The 20,455-nt window shown below is 47.2% G+C and overlaps 1 protein-coding gene across 3 annotated transcripts in view; it reads right to left on the bottom strand.

Annotated features, from left to right (window-relative positions):
• MAGI3 (membrane associated guanylate kinase, WW and PDZ domain containing 3) overlaps positions 1-20,455 on the bottom strand; it is a 676,662-nt gene that overhangs the window by 188,741 nt on the left and 467,466 nt on the right. For all 3 annotated transcript variants that reach the window (XM_063955402.1, XM_063955400.1, XM_063955401.1), the window contains one exon: positions 16,609-16,771. In XM_063955402.1, the coding sequence (XP_063811472.1) occupies positions 16,609-16,771 (163 nt within the window). The remainder of the gene's footprint in view (positions 1-16,608; positions 16,772-20,455) is intronic.

Raw genomic sequence — 20,455 nt, 5'->3', positions numbered from 1 at the left:
TTCCACATGATTGTGAACCGTTGGGAAAGACCAAAGGTGGACATGATGGCGTCTCGCCTCAACAAAAAATTGGACAGATATTGCGCCAGGTCAAGAGACCCTCAGGCAATAGCTGTGGACGCTCTGGTAACACCGTGGGTGTACCAGTCAGTGTATGTGTTCCCTCCTCTGCCTCTCATACCAAAGGTACTGAGAATTATACGGAAAAGAGGAGTAAGAACAATACTGGTGGCTCCGGACTGGCCAAGAAGAACTTGGTATCCGGAACTTCAAGAGATGCTCACGGAGGATCCATGGCCTCTACCTCTAAGAAGGGATCTGCTTCAGCAGGGACCTTGTATGTTCCAAGACTTACCGCGTCTGCGTTTGACGGCATGGCGGTTGAACGCCGGATTCTAAAAGAAAAGGGCATTCCAGAGGAAGTTATTCCTACCTTGATTAAGGCTAGAAAGGAAGTGACTGTACAACATTATCACCGCATTTGGCGAAAATATGTTGCGTGGTGTGAGGCCAAGAAGGCTCCAACGGAAGAATTTCAATTGGGTCGATTCTTACATTTCCTGCAAGCAGGATTGTCTATGGGCCTAAAATTGGGGTCCATTAAAGTTCAAATTTCGGCCTTATCAATCTTCTTCCAGAAGGAATTGGCATCAGTGCCTGAAGTACAAACTTTTGTCAAAGGTGTACTACATATACAACCCCCAATAGTGCCTCCAGTGGCACCGTGGGATTTGAACGTAGTTTTGAATTTTCTCAAATCTCATTGGTTTGAGCCTCTAAAATCGGTAGATTTAAAATACCTTACATGGAAGGTAACCATGCTATTGGCCCTGGCTTCAGCCAGGAGAGTTTCAGAGTTGGCGGCTTTATCATACAAAAGCCCATATCTGATTTTCCATTCGGACAGGGCAGAACTGCGGACACGTCCTCATTTTCTCCCTAAGGTGGTTTCGGCTTTTCACTTGAACCAGCCTATTGTGGTGCCTGCGGCTACTAGCGACTTGGAGGACTCCAAGTTACTGGACGTTGTCAGAGCATTAAAAATATATATTTCAAGGACAGCTGGAGTCAGAAAATCTGACTCGTTGTTTATATTGTATGCACCCAACAAGATGGGTGCTCCTGCGTCTAAACAGACGATTGCACGTTGGATCTGTAGCACAATCCAACTTGCACATTCTGTGGCAGGCCTGCCACAGCCTAAATCTGTAAAGGCCCACTCCACAAGGAAAGTGGGCTCATCTTGGGCGGCTGCCCGAGGGGTCTCGGCATTACAACTTTGCCGAACAGCTACGTGGTCAGGGGAGAACACGTTTGTAAAATTTTACAAATTTGATACTCTGGCTAAGGAGGACCTGGAGTTCTCTCATTCGGTGCTGCAGAGTCATCCGCACTCTCCCGCCCGTTTGGGAGCTTTGGTATAATCCCCATGGTCCTGACGGAGTCCCAGCATCCACTAGGACGTTAGAGAAAATAAGAATTTACTTACCGATAATTCTATTTCTCATAGTCCGTAGTGGATGCTGGGCGCCCATCCCAAGTGCGGATTGTCTGCAATACTTGTACATAGTTATTGTTACAAAGATCGGGTTATTACTATTGTTGTGAGCCATCTTTTCAGAGGCTACTTCGTTTTTTGTTATCATACTGTTAACTGGGTTCAGATCACAAGTTGTACGGTGTGATTGGTGTGGCTGGTATGAGTCTTACCCGGGATTCAAGATCCTTCCTTATTGTGTACGCTCGTCCGGGCACAGTACCTAACTGAGGCTTGGAGGAGGGTCATAGGGGGAGGAGCCAGTACGCACCATGTGATCCTAAAAGCTTTATTTAGATGTGCCCTGTCTCCTGCGGAGCCCGCTATTCCCCATGGTCCTGACGGAGTCCCAGCATCCACTACGGACTATGAGAAATAGAATTATCGGTAAGTAAATTCTTATTTTTTTTCAGAAAAAGAAAACACTTTCCACAATAAGCTGCTACAGATACATCTTTGTGATGATTTGAATCTTTGTCTATTCATTATCAGTAATGGGTCTGTTACATGTGCGGAAACTCCAGTTTCTGTATGTCTTTTGTAATAGGCCCATTCATTATAATGGGCCTAATGGGAGTGGTTGTGGTCCTCAGAGCCCAGTTTCCCTCTATGGCAAGGAGTACCAGCTTGCAAATAGGTATTCACTGAATGTCCTGTGGCTGTAGCATGTGTGAACTCATGCCCTGTCAGCTGGATCCTTAGGATATTTTGGGTGGCTCTACTGGCAGCAAGGTCAGAGTTATACACAGCTCTGTGACCACTATCATTATACTTGGTTCCATAGCGGGCTTCATTATCAGTCTGCATGTGACCTAGCTCTTTACCTGTCACACCAGCATCATTATCAGTCTGCATGTGACCTAGCTCTTTACCTGTCACACCAGCATCATTATCAGTCTGCATGTGACCTAGCTCTTTACCTGTCACACCAGCATCATTATCAGTCTGCATGTGACCTAGCTCTTTACCTGGCAGACCAGCATCATTATCAGTCTGCATGTGACCTAGCTCTTTACCTGGCAGACCAGCATCATTATCAGTCTGCATGTGACCTAGCTCTTTACCTGGCAGACCAGCATCATTATCAGTCTGCATGTGACCTAGCTCTTTACCTGGCAGACCAGCATCATTATTAGTCTGCATGTGACCTAGCTCTTTACCTGGCAGACCAGCATCATTATTAGTCTGCATGTGACCTAGCTCTTTACCTGTCACACCAGCATCATTATCAGTCTGCATGTGACCTAGCTCTTTACCTGGCAGACCAGCATCATTATCAGTCTGCATGTGACCTAGCTCTTTACCTGGCAGACCAGCATCATTATTAGTCTGCATGTGACCTAGCTCTTTACCTGGCAGACCAGCATCATTATTAGTCTGCATGTGAGCCAGCCGTATCTATGCCGGATACAAAAGATCAGTCAGACAACAGGTGTACTTAGGTGTGTGCACAGCTCTGTATAGCATGCAATGCATTGTAACTCCTTCTGTGAGCCTACAGGAGAATGCCTAGTGCTGCAAACTCTACACAAGTGGCAATGTGTCTGAGATGGTATGACTCTGCATTGGCTATAGCTGTGTATGCTTGGTCATGGAATATGCGCAGTGCGATAACAAGCAACATATGCTCCATGCACAGACTTCAGCTCTGCATAAGCCACTATGTGTATTGGCTAAATATAGAATAACATTTACATTGTACTTATCAGGCTGCAAAAGAAGACGATTATAAAAGGCGCGGGCCCCCAAGGCACCAGCTTCCAGAGCAGGTAATAATACTGTTCCTTATTTATTATTAGCTCAGTAATAGGCAGGCATCTTCTAATAATGGTGGTGTCTTACGCTAACATATTTCTATATAGTGCTTCCCTAATGAAAGAATAAAATGCATACACGGGTTATTGGGAGCTGAATGTCAGGAAGGTACATACCTCCCACCCAACTGTCCCGCATCTGTGAGAGTGCTAGGTACGCCCTCACAGTAATGCAGATAGGGGTACTGCAAGGCCCCACCCCCTTTCCTCATTAGGCTCTGCTCCTTTATCAGATGCGCTCACCTTTTGCACACACAGGGTCCTGGTTCTTGGGACAGGTATGTTGGGAGGTACGGGTAAGTATAATGCAGGGTTTATTCTTTATCAGTATACAGTACGTGTAACCTATATTTACTGTATAGAGGGAGCAGTTTGATGAGATCTGAGGGCAAGGTCCAATGCCGGACCTGAGATCAAGCACTCAGCAATTTCCCATCTCCTACTATTGTTACCCGATTGCTTAGACATGCTGAACAGGTATATAATAAGGTGGGGGTTAATCTTATTAGCAGCTAGACTTTATAGTATATAGAACAACAGCATTCGGTAATCCACCCAAGTGCCCTCTAATTTATAGAATTTTGTCCATTACATCCAATGTATCTCCAATTTTTATTTACCACTCTATGTAAACTGTCTGAAATTCCTCCAAAAGGGACAGATTTAGCATTCAATATTTGTGGGCTATCCCCCTACAACAGCCATGATCAGAGAGTACCCACAAATATTAAGGATGCCCCAGATGTACCATGGAGGGATCACAGCAGGTATCTCCCATATGTGCACACAATTAACCTCAGAGGGTGCATAATACAATTAGAGTTATACTTCACTAGCTGATCTACTTTCATCAGATTGCTAAGGGAAGAATTAGTGGAAGTTTATATATGTATTTATCTCCATGTAATATGCAAATGTTACAAAGATATTCATTAGTCGATTGTACAAATGTGGCAAACTATAAACTGACATGTAACACATCAAATACAACTGCTAGGGTAGCAATGTGTTATATGTCCATTTATACAGGTTGAGTATCCCATATCCAAATATTCCGAAATACGGAATATTCCGAAATACCGAATTTTTTGAGTGAGATAGTGAATCCTTTGTTTTCTGCTGGCTCAATATACAGCAACTTTGTTTAATACACAAAGTTATTAAAAAATTGTATTAAATGACCTTCAGGCTGTGTGTATAAGAAACAAATGAATTGTGTGAATGTACACACACTTTGTTTAATGCACAAGTTATTCAAAATATTGGCTAAAATGACCTTCAGGCTGTGTGTATAAAGTGTATATAAAACATAAATGCATCCTGTGCTTAGACTTAGGCCCCATCACCATGATACCTCATTATGGTATGCAATTATTCTAAAATAAGGAAAAATCCGATATCCAAAATAGTTCTGGTCCCAAGCATTTTCGATAAGGGATACTCAACCTGTATATTGCTACATGTGGAGAAAAATAATATCCAGAGAAAAAGTATTACTTTTGCTTAGGTAGGAAATAAATGATGCAGCGTGTTTAATATGACTCCAAACTATTTTCTTTGCAGATAACACCGACGGAAGCCTATACCAGCTGTCACCTACTGAACACCTTGCGGAGAAACACCTGTAACAACTGCCTGCCCTTCCATCATAAATATATATATATATATATATATATATATATTAGTGATGAGCGGGTTCGGTTCCTCGGAATCCGAACCCGCCCGAACTTCACCTTTTTTTTACACGGGTCCGAGCGACTCGGATCATCCCGCCTTGCTCGGTTAACCCGAGCGCGCCCGAACGTCATCATCCCGCTGTCGGATTCTCGCGAGACTCGGATTCTATATAAGGAGCTGCGCGTCGCCGCCATTTTCACACGTGCATTGAGATTGATAGGAGAGGACGTGGCTGGCGTCCTCTCCGTAATAGAAAAGACTAAGTCTAAGAGTGACATTGTTATAATTGTGGGGAGGATTGGGGACGGGGAGCAGCTGTTAGGGAGTACAGTGCAGGGTTTTGATTATACCACCAGTGATTTTAATCCTTTGTTTCTCTGCCTGAAAAAAACGCTCCACCATATCTGTGGCTGTGCTCACTCAGTGTGCTGCACTGCTGCATGATATATCTGTGCTGAGTGCACTGCTCTGCTCACACTGCCTAATTGTGGGGACTGGGGAGCAGTTATAGCAGGAGTACAGTGCACAGTTTTGCTGACATTGACCACCAGTCCAGTATACGTTTGTCTGCCTGAAAAACACTGTGGTGTTTATTTTTTCTTTCTTCATGCTAGTTTGTTTAGCAGTCTGCTGACAGTGTCCACCAGGTCCGTTATACAGTATATTATATATATATAAGCAGCAGTACGGTAGGCCACGGCTGTATCTACCTCTGTGTCGTCAGTGCACTTGTCGTCCATAAGTATAAGTAATACTATACTATCCATCCATCTACATTGTATACCTGTGGTGTTTTTTTTTTTCTTTCTTCATACTAGTTTAGCAGTCTGCTGACAGTGTCCACCAGGTCCGTTATACAGTATATTATATATATATAAGCAGCAGTACGGTAGGCCACGGCTGTACCTACCTCTGTGTCGTCAGTGCACTCGTCGTCCATAAGTATAAGTAATACTATACTATCCATCCATCTACATTGTATACCTGTGGTGTTTTTTTTTTCCTTTCTTCATACTAGTTTAGCAGTCTGCTGACAGTGTCCACCAGGTCCGTTATACAGTATATTATATATATATAAGCAGCAGTACGGTAGGCCACGGCTGTACCTACCTCTGTGTCGTCACTCGTCATCCATAAGTATAAGTAATACTATACTATCCATCCATCTACATTGTATACCTGTGGTGTTTTTTTTTTCTTTCTTCATACTAGTTTAGCAGTCTGCTGACAGTGTCCACCAGGTCCGTTATACAGTATATTATATATATATAAGCAGCAGTACGGTAGGCCACGGCTGTACCTACCTCTGTGTCGTCACTCGTCATCCATAAGTATAAGTAATACTATACTATCCATCCATCTACATTGTATACCTGTGGTGTTTTTTTTTTCTTTCTTCATACTAGTTTAGCAGTCTGCTGACAGTGTCCACCAGGTCCGTTATACAGTATATTATATATATATAAGCAGCAGTACGGTAGGCCACGGCTGTACCTACCTCTGTGTCGTCAGTGCACTCGTCGTCCATAAGTATAAGTAATACTATACTATCCATCCATCTACATTGTATACCTGTGGTGTTTTTTTTTTCCCTTTCTTCATACTAGTTTAGCAGTCTGCTGACAGTGTCCACCAGGTCCGTTATACAGTATATTATATATATATAAGCAGCAGTACGGTAGGCCACGGCTGTACCTACCTCTGTGTCGTCACTCGTCATCCATAAGTATAAGTAATACTATACTATCCATCCATCTACATTGTATACCTGTGGTGTTTTTTTTTTCTTTCTTCATACTAGTTTAGCAGTCTGCTGACAGTGTCCACCAGGTCCGTTATACAGTATATTATATATATATATATATATAAGCAGCAGTACGGTAGGCCACGGCTGTACCTACCTCTGTGTCGTCAGTGCACTCGTCGTCCATAAGTATAAGTAATACTATACTATCCATCCATCTACATTGTATACCTGTGGTGTTTTTTTTTTCCTTTCTTCATACTAGTTTAGCAGTCTGCTGACAGTGTCCACCAGGTCCGTTATACAGTATATTATATATATAAGCAGCAGTACGGTAGGCCACGGCTGTACCTACCTCTGTGTCGTCAGTGCACTCGTCGTCCATAAGTATAAGTAATACTATACTATCCATCCATCTACATTGTATACCTGTGGTGTTTTTTTTTTTCTTTCTTCATACTAGTTTAGCAGTCTGCTGACAGTGTCCACCAGGTCCGTTACAAAGTATATTATATATAAATATAAGCAGCAGTACGGTAGGCCACGGCTGTACCTACCTCTGTGTCGTCACTCGTCGTCCATAAGTATCTCCTATATAATAGCCCTATTCTGTGACCTTGTGATTCATTTGCTAACGCTGGGCGGAGTCACAACAGTGGGCGGAGTTATTCAAATGAGTCACAGAGATCTGGCCAAATCTACAGGAGACTAGGAGCAGAAGCAGATAGCATGGGCATTGGGCATGTCACAGACAGGGCTGCATACCTCCCAGCTTTCTGCAGGAGCTTTCTCCAGGCAGAAGGAGGGAAACACTCGGCGAAAAGGGGGGCGTGGCTTCACGGGAGGGTCCCCGTTTTCGTCAGTGAGGGGGCATGCCCAGCGCTCTGTGATTATGAGTCCGGGGGGCCCAGGGCACTTGAGACAGGGGAGCCCTATCTCATTGCTGTGCCTGCTGGGGGTTGGGGGCGTGGCCTAATCGCGGACCGCGCGGCCACGCCCCCTTATGCAAATTCCGATTTTTGTTTTTATTTTTTTTATGGGATTTTGGCCCCTCAGCTAGGGCTAAATCCAGAGGAGGTGGTCGCTCCCCCCTACACACCCGCACAGGGAGAAGAAAGCAGGGAGACTGCTGCCTCCCTGCAACACCACAGACCTGCCAATATGCAGCAGCGTGTGCTGACTGTAGCACAATGCTGCCACTGTTGCTGGCAGGACGGGGGGGGGGGGAGCTTCTGAGCTGGGACAGAGCTACTCCAGCCGGGGGGGCCTCTAAAACTGTGGGGCCAATGGTACGTATCCCCCCGCCCCCCCCCCCCTTAATCCGGCTCTGCTGCTGGAACCCCCCCATTAATCCGTACCCCCTGCTGCCCCCTCTCCCTCTGTCTCCACTATTCACCGCTGCTCTGCTAAGCAGAACAGCGAGTACAGGAGCTTTCCAACTGCCCCCCCCCACCGCCGGACACTGCGACCCGCGGGTGGGACAGCGGGACAGACCCCAAAAAATGGGACTGTCCCGCGAAAATCGGGACATTTGGGAGGTATGGGGGTGTGTGAGGGGTATGTCATACAGACAGACGGGCACCGGCTCACTGTGTGCTTGACCCCCCACATCGGCATACTCAGCAGGGTCTCTCTGGTGCGGAGGAGCGTCACTTTCTGACACACTCCACGCTTCTTAGCTGCAGTTTAGTGAGGCACCTGCCGCTGTGCAGGTTCCATACTGCCTCTGTTATCTCCAGCCCCAGCAACCCCACCGCTAGCTGCAGCGCTGCCACCCGCAGTGGAGTGCGCCCAGCTCATTCACACACTTTAGCTGGCGGGTAGCGCTGCAGAAATCCGAGCTGCTTGCAGGCTCTGACCCACTCCTCCCTCCAGCCGCAGCATCTCCTGGGAGCTAACCAGTCACTCCCAGTCTCCCCTTACCACAGTGCCCGGAAGCCGTGAGGTCCGCGCCACGTGCATGCTATGACCCCCTCCTCCCTCCAGCCGCAGCATCTCCTGGGGGCTAACCAGTCATTTCCAGTCTCACCTTACCACAGTGCCCGGCAGCTGCGCGAGGTCTGCGGTGTGTGACTGAGGAGGGGGGGGGGGGGGATGCGGACTGGCAGAGAAAGCAGGACTCCAGCCTGAGAGAGTCAGCCATGCCAAGTCTCCAGCAGCAGCAGATCCCAACAGGTTGGAATGGAACAGCAGCAGCCAGCAGCAGTGACTCCGGTAAGACACATCTGTCTGTCACCACTGTTTTTCCCTAATACCAATCTCTCCCGTGCCCTGTGTTCTGTCATGTCCCTGGCCTTGCCCTGCCACCCTTATTCTGGCCCTTTCACCCTTATCCTGGCCCTGTCACCCTTATGCTGGCCCTGTTACCCCTATCCTGGCCCTGTCACCCCTGTGCTTGCCCTGTGAACCCTATACTGGCCCCGTCACCCCTGTCCTGGTCCTGCCGCCCCTACCCTGGCCCTGTCACCCCTATCCTGTCCCTATCATTTCTGTCCTGGCCCTGTCACCCCTGTCCTGGCCCTGTCACCCCTGTCCTGGCCCCGTCACCCCTGTCCTGGCCCCGTCACCCCTATCCTGGCACCGTCACCCCTGTCCTGGCCCCGTCAACCCTGTACTGACCCTGTCACCCCTGTCCTGGCCCTGTTACTGCATACCCTCCAACTACCTTTTATGGCATGTACAGTACCCGCAGCGCCTCCAGACCTCTCCCCAATGCACCACACCTCTGCACCTTCCCCTCCACCACATGCGGCACTCCACCCCTCCCCCACATGCTGTGCCTCCAGACCCCCTACACCACCCGTGGCTCCCACTCCTCCACCCCTTCACCACCCACAGCACCTCCAGGCCCCTTCCACCATTCACCCCCCTTATACGTCTCCCCCCACACCTGCCCCCCTCCACCCGCAGCATCTGCAGACACCCTCCTCCATCAGCGGTCCCCCCCTCACCCACCCCTCCCCCACCAATGGCACCCCTGGACCTGCCCCTCCACCACCTGCAGCACCTCCAGACCTCCTTTCCCATCCGCCGCAACACCCGTACCTGCCCCTACCCTACCCATGGTGCCTGCGGTCCCCTACCCAACCCCCGGCACACCCGTCCCTTCCCATCCCACAGCACCTCCGGAACCCTTCACCCATCCACAACATCCCCACACCTGCCCCTCTCCCACCCGTGGCACCCCTGCCCCTCCCCCACCTGCGATGCCTCCGGACCCCTCCCCCATCTGCATCCCCCACTCCTCTGCCCCTCCCCCACGCGCAGCACCTCCTGAACCTTCCCCATCGGGCCCCACCCCCACTTCTGCCTCCCCTCCACCCGCAGCATCTACAGACACCATCCGCAGTCCCCCCCGCACCCGCTACATTCTGTACATCGTGCCCTGCAGGTGCTGTTCACGCCGTCGCAAGGGGCTGCGCCTCCTTCACCATCGCACGCCCTTTCATTGTGCAATATTTAACCACTAACAAAGGAATGCAGGTAATACTCCATATAATACAAATATTAAACCCCAGAAAGGCATGCAAGGGTTAAGGGGGCGTAGCCCCTTGCGACGGTGTGAAGAGCGCCCGTAGGGCGCGATGAAGCACCTAGTAAGTAATAATAGTATACTATCCATCCATCTACATTGTATACCTGTGGTGGCTTTTAGTTGTGCGCATTAAAATATGGAGAACAAAAATGTGGAGGTTAAAAAAATAGGGAAAGATCAAGATCCACTTCCACCTCGTGCTGAAGCTGCTGCCACTAGTCATGGCCGAGACGATGAAATGCCATCAACGTCGTCTGCCAAGGCCGATGCCCAATGTCATAGTACAGAGCATGTAAAATCCAAAACACAAAAGATCAGTAAAAAAATTACCCAAAAATCAAAATTAAAAGCGTCTGAGGAGAAGCGTAAACTTGCCAATATGCCATTTACGACACGGAGTGGCAAGGAACGGCTGAGGCCCTGGCCTATGTTCATGGCTAGTGGTTCAGCTTCACATGAGGATGGAAGCACTCATCCTCTCGCTAGAAAAAAGAAAAGACTTGCGGCAAAAGCACAGCAAAGAACTGTGCGTTCTTCGAAATCCCAAATCCCAAAGGAGAGTCTAATTGTGTCGGTTGCAATGCCTGACCTTCCCAACACTGGACGGGAAGAGCTTGCGCCTTCCACCATTTGCACGCCCCCTGCAAGTGTTGAAAGGAGCACCCGCAGTCCAGTTCCTGATAGTGAAATTGAAGATGTCAGTGTTGAAGTACACCAGGATGAGGATATGGGTGTTGCTGGCGCTGGGGAGGAAATTGACAAGGAGGATTCTGATGGTGAGGTGGTTTGTTTAAGTCAGGCACCCGGGGAGACACCTGTTGTCCGTGGGAGGAATATGGCCATTGACATGCCTGGTGAAAATACCAAAAAAATCAGCTCTTCAGTGTGGAAGTATTTCAACAGAAATGCGGACAACAGGTGTCAAGCCGTGTGTTGCCTTTGTCAAGCTGTAATAAGTAGGGGTAAGGACGTTAACCACCTCGGAACATCCTCCCTTATACGTCACCTGCAGCGCATTCATAATAAGTCAGTGACAAGTTCAAAAACTTTGGGCGTTAGCGGAAGCAGTCCACTGACCAGTAAATACCTTCCTCTTGTAACCAAGCTCGCGCAAACCACACCACCAACTCCCTCAGTGTCAATTTCCTCCTTACCCAGGAAAGCCAATAGTCCTGCAGGCCATGTCACTGGCAAGTCTGACGAGTCCTCTCCTGCCTGGGATTCCTCCGATGCATCCTTGAGTGTAATGCCTACTGCTGCTGGTGTTGCTGCTGGTAGTCGATCGTCATCCCAGAGGGGAAGTCGGAAGACCACTTGTACTACTTCCAGTAAGCAATTGACTGTCCAACAGTCATTTGCGAGGAAGATGAAATATCACAGCAGTCATCCTGTTGCAAAGCGGATAACTGAGGCCTTGACAACTATGTTGGTGTTAGACGTGCGTCCGGTATCCGCCGTTAATTCACAGGGAACTAGACAATTTCTTGAGGTAGTGTGCCCCCGTTACCAAATACCATCTAGGTTCCACTTCTCTAGGCAGGCGATACCGAGAATGTACACGGACGTCAGAAAAAGACTCACCAGTGTCCTAAAAAATGCAGTTGTACCCAATGTCCACTTAACCACGGACATGTGGACAAGTGGAGCAGGGCAGACTCAGGACTACATGACTGTGACAGCCCACTGGGTAGATGTATTGCCTCCCGCTGCAAGAACAGCAGCGGCGGCACCAGTAGCAGCATCTCGCAAACGCCAACTCGTTCCTAGGCAGGCTACGCTTTGTATCACCGCTTTCCAGAATACACACAGCTGAAAACCTCTTACGGCAACTGAGGAAGATCATCGCAGAATGGCTTACCCCAATTGGACTCTCCTGGGGATTTGTGGCATCGGACAACGCCAGCAATATTGTGCGTGCATTACATCTGGGCAAATTCCAGCACGTCCCATGTTTTGCACATACCTTGAATTTGGTGGTGGAGAATTATTTAAAAAACGACAGGGGCGTGCAAGAGATGCTGTCGGTGGCCAGACGAATTGCGGGACACTTTCGGCGTACAGGCACCGCGTACAGAAGACTGGAGCACCACCAAAAAAACCTGAACCTGCCCTGCCATCATCTGAAGCAAGAGGTGGTAACGAGGTGGAATTCAACCCTCTATATGCTTCAGAGGATGGAGGAGCAGCAAAAGGCCATTCAAGCCTATACATCTGGCCACGATATAGGCAAAGGAGGTGGAATGCACCTGTCTCAAGCGCAGTGGAGAATGATTTCAACGTTGTGCAAGGTTCTGCTGCCCTTTGAACTTGCCACACGTGAAGTCAGTTCAGACACTGCCAGCCAGAGTCAGGTCATTCCCCTCATCAGGCTTTTGCAGAAGAAGCTGGAGGCATTGAAGGAGGAGCTAAAACTGAGCGATTCCGCTAGGCATGTGGGACTTGTGGATGGAGCCCTTCATTCGCTTAACAAGGATTCACGTGTGGTCAATCTGTTGAAATCAGAGCACTACATTTTGGCCACCGTGCTCGATCCTAGATTTAAAACCTACGTTGGATCTCTCTTTCCGGCAGACACAAGTCTGCAGGGGTTCAAAGAACTGCTGGTGAGAAAATTGTCAAGTCAAGCGGAACGCGACCTGTCAACATCTCCTCCTTCACATTCTCCCGCAACTGGGGGTGCGAGGAAAAGGCTATGAATTCCGAGCCCACCCGCTGGCGGTGATGCAGGGCAGTCTGGAGCGACTGCTGATGCTGACATCTGGTCCGGACTGAAGGACCTGCCAACGATTACTGACATGTCGTCTACTGTCACTGCATATGATTCTCTCACCATTGAAAGAATGGTGGAGGATTATATGAGTGACCGCATCCAAGTAGGCACGTCAGACAGTCCGTACGTATACTGGCAGGGAAAAGAGGCAATTTGGAGGCCCTTGCACAAACTGGCTTTATTCTACCTAAGTTGCCCTCCCTCCAGTGTATACTCCGAAAGACTGTTTAGTGCCGCCGCTCACCTTGTCAGCAATCGGCGTACGAGGTTACTTCCAGAAAATGTGGAGAAGATGATGTTCATTAAAATGAATTATAATCAATTCCTCCATGGAGACATTCACCAGCAGCAATTGCCTCCAGAAAGTACACGGGGATCTGAGATGGTGGATTCCAGTGGGGACGAATTAATAATCTGTGAGGAGGGGGATGTACACAGTGAAAGGGGTGATGAATCGGACGATGATGATGAAGTGGACATCTTGCCTCTGTAGAGCCAGTTTGTGCAAGGAGAGATTGATTGCTTCTTTTTTGGTGGGGGCCCAAACCAACCAGTCAGTTCAGTCACAGTCGTGTGGCAGACCCTGTCGCTGAAATGATGAATTGGTTAAAGTGTGCATGTCCTGTTTATACAACATAAGAGTGGGTGGGAGGGCCCAAGAACAATTCCATCTTGCACCTCTTTTTTCTTTCATTTTTCTTTGCGTCATGTGCTGTTTGGGGAGTATTTTTTGAAGGGCCATCCTGCGTGACACTGCAGTGCCACTCCTAGATGGGCCAGGTGTTTGTGTCGGCCACTAGGGTAGCTTAGCTTAGCCATCCAGCGACCTCGGTGCAAATTTTAGGACTAAAAATAATATTGTGAGGTGTGAGGTGTTCAGAATAGACTGAAAATGAGTGTAAATTATGGTTATTGAGGTTAATAATACTATGGGATCAAAATGACCCCCAAATTCAATGATTTAAGCTGTTTTTTAGGTTTTTTTTAAAAAAACACCCGAATCCGACAAAAAAAATTCGGTGAGGTTTTGGCAAAACGCGTTCGAACCCAAAACCAAAACAAAAAACCCGAAAAATGTCCGGTGCACATCACTTATATATCTATATATCTATATTTATATCTATATATATAGATATATATATATATATATATATATATAAAAGGAGAAAGGTCAGGCACTCCATATAACGAAACACATCGCCGGTGCCTCCGTAAAAAGTAATAAATATATCCAAGCGAGGACGTGGCACTCGTGCATAACAAAATCACATACTCCGATGTATTTTGTAACGTTTCAGTGGACTCACCACTGTCGTCAGACTTTATTGAATAAAACACATAAAACATACCTTTTTAAACCACCCGCGTGAAATCCCTCAGCTGATCCACGCCCGAACATCCGGGCGGGGGCTGCGGAAATGATGTCATAATGCCATTAGCATATTACGTGCATGAAGCCATCATGCACGTAATATGCTAATGGCATTATGACATCATTTCCGCAGCCCCCGCCCGGATGTTCGGGCGTGGATCAGCTGAGGGATTTCACGTGGGTGGTTTAAAAAGGTATGTTTTATGTGTTTTATTCAATAAAGTCTGACGACAGTGGTGAGTCCACTGAAACGTTACAAAATACATCGGAGTATGTGATTTTGTTATGCACGAGTGCCACGTCCTCGCTTGGATATATATAGATATACATATATATATATATATATATATATATAGATAGATATACATATATATATATATATATATATATATAGATATATATAGATATACATATATATATATATATAGATATACATATATATAGATATACATATATATATATATATAATCTATCTATATCTATCTATCTATCTATCTAGATAGATACAGTAGATTGAAGTGCAACTGTATTTGACATAATTGTAAAGCGCAGCGGAATATGCTGCGCTATATAAGGAACTGTTAATAAATAAATATATAAGAAACTATTAATAAATATTTATAAACATATAGAAATATGTATAATCTCATCCTTTCTCCCCCACACATGCCACAGTCTGTGTCTCCCTCTCTCCTTCTTTCCACAAAACCCAACACTCTGTCTCTCCCCAATGACTCCATGCTGCATTCCCAGCTCCCCCACCCTATCCCAAAGCCCTGTATCCCCTCACCAATCCACTCTTACCCCGGGGAGAGACTCACCTGCGCTGCACTACCCAGTATCCAGACCTGAACACTGCACAGCAGGTACCATATGGCCCTCACACTCCACCAGAAGAGTCCGGCCTGGGGCACAGGAATCCTGGACAGCGGAGCTGCTGCCATGTCACATAACTGCCTGCAACAGAGCTGGACCCGGAAGAGCGGGTGCACACTTGCAGCGCACAGTCACTGTGTGTGGGAGGCTCCTGTCACTCTGCAGCTGCGCCCACACCGCCTATAGCTCACTGCCATATTTGGTTAAGATGGCCCACATCCTTGCAAGGCACTAATTGGTATATCCGTGGGACCCTCTGGTCCATGGGGCCTGGTACAGGTGTCCCCTTTGACACCTCTCCACCCGTCGCCAGCCCTGTAGATAGATAGATAGATAGATAGATAGATAGATAGATAGATAGATAGATGTAGAATTGTGATAGAGATAAATGTAGAAACCCCTAGAGCAGGCATTCCCAACCACGGTCCTCAAGGCACACCAACAGTGCAGGTTTTAGTGATATCCAGGCTGCAGCACAGTCAAAATAACTGAGCTGCTAATTAAGTCACCTGTGCTGAAGCCTGGATATCACTAAAACCTGCACTGTTAGTGTGCCTTGAGGACCGTGGTTGGGAATGCCTGCCCTAGAGAGAGAGACACTGTAGATAGATGGAAACTACCTAGAGAGAGAGAGACTGTAGATAGATCACACACAAAGCTAAAACTTACTTCCTCTGTAGGATCCCAGCCCCTAGGTGTTATCTCTGAACACCCCTGTGTCAGGTATTTCCCCCAAGCTTCGTGCTCCTGCCTCAGAGCGGCATGCCTCATGTCAGCTCAGCGTTCAGTTTGTGACTTCTTGCAGTTGGGAAAGCACAAGTGGAGATGGGGGCATCTAGAGACCCCCAGCAGTACTGCACTTGACAGTGACACTAATAGCAGCTCTCTGTCAGTGTCCAGCCGGCTCATAACAGCCATCCTCAGGTCGGAGATGTAGACAGAGTGTCTGCTGGCCAGTACTGATCAGGTGGTGGGGTTTCTGGGTACTCAGACACCCTTCCTGCGTGCGCTACTGAGTTGAAGACTAAAGGGCTGATTCAGAGTTGGTAACAAAACCAGAAAATAAATAAATAAAAAGGAGCATCTTTGCTCCTGCAACAAAACATGTAAACGGAAGAGATGCAAATACATTTATTTATTTCTGTTGCATGCAGGGTAAATACTGTCTGCTTTTGCATGTAGCCCACAAATGCTGAACAGCTTTATTTTACGCTGCAACTTGGATTCCGAATCCTAAGACAGCTATTTGGGTGGCCTGATGATTCAAGGCTGAAAGTACTCACGTTTATCTTCAAAGATGTTTTTTGATTTCTTGTACACCTCAGAAGGGTCAAGTTTTGGGGAGTTTGATCTTGCAAGGTTTGGTGGAAACGGCAAAGGTTGTGGTAAAGGTTCAGTGATACTAATTGCTTCAACACTGCCTGCAAGCTCCTGCTTGTCCGTTTTCTGGAAAATAAAATGTGATGCCATTTAGTTCTTCTAAGGTCTTGCTTAAGTTTTCAAATAAAATGTGTATTATATTTCATATATATGAGCCCACACCATATATTTAAGATCTAAAGCATGCTGGTACTCTAACTGCACATGGAACACCAAACTAAGGGACTGATTCTTGGGGCAGTAAAAACAATTGATATTATTTTATATGGGCAATATAAGTATACACAGAGGAACGGAAAAAAAAATACATTTAGGATTTCAGTTTTACTAATGTTGAGGAAAAAAGTTTATAAATAGACAATACTTAATAAGAAAATTAAACATTCACATCTTATACTGTAAAAAATATTTCTTTAGATAAAGGATATAGAATTATTTTAATTACTTTAATCTCTTACTGGACAGCAGTTATCAAAAGTAATAGCAGTCTTTCATGTCTAGGATGAAGTGAAATACAAAAAAATTATCCCGATAGCCGGAACGCTTGATATATTGCATGTGACTTTTATTTTTACTGTTACAATAAAGGGGATGCAGTTAGGTTGCCAGCAGTTGGGATCCCAGCGGCCAGGATACAGATACCGGAATCCCGACCACTGACCATGCCGCCAGACGGAATCCCAGCTAACAGGGTCTATTCCCACCCGTGGGTGTCCATGACACCCATAGAGTGGGAATAGAACCTGTGGAAAGCGCAGCAAGCCTGCAAGGGGACACTTTGCGCTAACCATGATGCCGGCATACTAGCGTCTGGGATGCCGTTGTCAGTACACTGACGTCCGGCATCCCAGCCGCCGGTATATCATACTGAACCCCAGATAAAGTAACTAAATAATAAATTGAAAATAAGAATTTACTTACCGATAATTCTATTTCTCGTAGTCCGTAGTGGATGCTGGGGACTCCGTCAGGACCATGGGGTTTAGCGGCTCCGCAGGAGACAGGGCACAATAATAAAAGCTTTAGGATCAGGTGGTGTGCACTGGCTCCTCCCCCTATGACCCTCCTCCAAGCCTCAGTTAGGATACTGTGCCCGGACGAGCGTGCATAATAAGGAAGGATATTGAATCCCGGGTAAGACTCATACCAGCCACACCAATCACACCGTACAACCTGTGATCTGAACCCAGTTAACAGTATGATAACAACGAAGGAGCCTCTGAAAAGATGGCTCACAACAAGAATAACCCGATTTTTGTAACAATAACTATGTACAAGTATTGCAGACAATCCGCACTTGGGATGGGCGCCCAGCATCCACTACGGACTACGAGAAATAGAATTATCGGTAAGTAAATTCTTATTTTCTCTAACGTCCTAAGTGGATGCTGGGGACTCCGTCAGGACCATGGGGATTATACCAAAGCTCCCAAACGGGCGGGAGAGTGCGGATGACTCTGCAGCACCGAATGAGAGAACTCCAGGTCCTCCTCAGTCAGGGTGTGCCCCTGACCAAGTAGCAGCTCGGCAAAGTTGTAAAGCCGAGACCCCTCGGGCAGCCGCCCAAGATGAGCCCACTTCCTTGTGGAATGGGCTTTTACTGATTTTGGCTGTGGCAAGCCTGCCACAGAATGTGCAAGCTGAATTGTACTACAAATCCAGCGAGCAATCGTCTGCTTAGAAGCAGGAACACCCATCTTGTTGGGTGCATACAGGCTAAACAGCGAGTCAGATTTTCTGACTCCAGTCGTCCTGGAAACATATATTTTCAGGGCCCTGACAACGTCAAGTAACTTGGAGTCCTCCAAGTCCCTAGTAGCCGCAGGTACCACAATAGGTTGGTTCATGTGAAAAACAGAAAACACCTTAAGGAGAAATTGAGGACGAGTCCTCAATTCTGCCCTGTCAGAATGAAAAATTAAGTAAGGGCTTTTATATGATAAAGCCGCCCATTCTGACACACGCCTGGCTGAAGCCAGGGCTAATAGAATTTTCACCTTCCATGTGAAATATTTTAATTCCACAGTGGTGAGTGGATCAAACCAATGTGACTTTAGGAAACTCAAAACAACATTGAGATCCCAAGGTGCCACTGGGGGCACAAAAGGAGGCTGTATATGCAGTACCCCTTTTACAAACGTCTGAACTTCAGGCACTGAAGCCAGTTCTTTCTGGAAGAAATTCGACAGGGTCGAAATTTGAACCTTAATGGACCCTAATTTTAGGCCCATAGACAGTCCTGTTTTCAGGAAATGTAGGAACGACCCAGTTGGAATTCCTCTGTAGGGACCTTCTTGGCCTCACACCACGCAACATATTTTCGCCAATGCGGTGAAAATGTTTTGCGGTTACATCCTTCCTGGCTTCGACCAGGGTAGGGATGACTTCATCTGGAATGCCCTTTCAGGATCCGGCGTTCAACTGCCATGCCGTCAAACGCAGCCGCGGTAAGTCTTGGAACAGACAAGGCCCCTGCTGGAGCAGGTCCTTTCTTAAAGGTAGAGGCCACGGTTCTTCCGTGAGCATCTCTTGAAGTTCCGGGTACCAAGTCCTTCTTGACCCATCCGGAACCACGAGTATCGTTCTTACTCATCTCCTTCTTATGATTCTCAGTACTTTTGGTATGAGATGCATAGGAGGGAACACATACCCTGACTGGTACACCCACAGTGTTACCAGAGCGTCCACCACTGTTGCCTGAGGGTCCCTTGACCTGGCGCAATATTTGTCTAGTTTTATGATCAGGCGGGACGCCAACATGTCCACCTTTGGTTTTTCCCAACGGTTTACAATCATGTGGAAGACTTCCCGCTGAAGTCCCCACTCTCCCGGGTGGAGGTTATGCCTGCTGAGGAAATCTGTTTCCCAGTTTTCCACTCCCGGAATTAACACTGCTGAGAGTGTTATCACATGATTTTTCGCCCAGCGAAGAATCCTTGCAGTTTCTGCCATTTCCCTCCTGCTTCATGTGCCGCCCTGTCTGTTTACGTGGGCGACTGCCGTGATGTTGTCCCACTGGATCAATACCGGCTGACCTTGAAGCAGAGGTCTTGCTAAGCTTAGAGCCTTGTAAATTGCCCTTAGCTCCAGTATATTTATGTGGAGAGAAGTCTCCAGACTTGATCACACTCCCTGGAAATTTTTTCCTTGTGTGACTGCTCCCCAGCCACTCAGGCTGGCATCCGTGGTCACCAGGACCCAGTCCTGAATGTCGAATCTGCGGCCCTTTCATAGATGAGCACTCTGCAGCCACCGCAGAAGAAAACACCCTTGTCCTTGGAGACAGGGTTATCCGCTGATGCATCTGAAGATGCGATCCGGACCATTTTCCCAGCAGATTCCACTGAAAAGTTCTTGCGTGAAATCTACCGAATGGGATCGCTTTGTACGAAACCACCATTTTTCACAGGACCCTTGTGCAATGATGCACTGATACTTTTCCTGGTTTTAGGAGGTTCCTGACTAGCTCGGATAACTCCCTGGCCTTCTTCTCCGGGAGAAAACATCCTTTTCTGGACTGTGTCCAGAATCATTCCTAGGAACATTAGACGTGTCGTCAGAAAAAGCTGCGATTTTGGAATATTTAGAATCCACTCGTGCTGTCGTAGAACTACTTGAGATAGTGCTACTCCGACCGCCAACTGTTCTCTGGACCTTGCCCTTATTAGGAAAGCGTCCATATTTATTTTAGGAAGAATCATCATTTCGGCCATTACCATGGTAAAGACCCGGGGTGCCGTGGACAATCCA

This window comes from Pseudophryne corroboree, chromosome 2 (assembly GCF_028390025.1).
Source record: "Pseudophryne corroboree isolate aPseCor3 chromosome 2, aPseCor3.hap2, whole genome shotgun sequence".
Classification (NCBI taxonomy): Eukaryota; Metazoa; Chordata; class Amphibia; order Anura; family Myobatrachidae; genus Pseudophryne; species Pseudophryne corroboree.
This window is presented reverse-complemented; position numbering and strand designations above follow the sequence as displayed.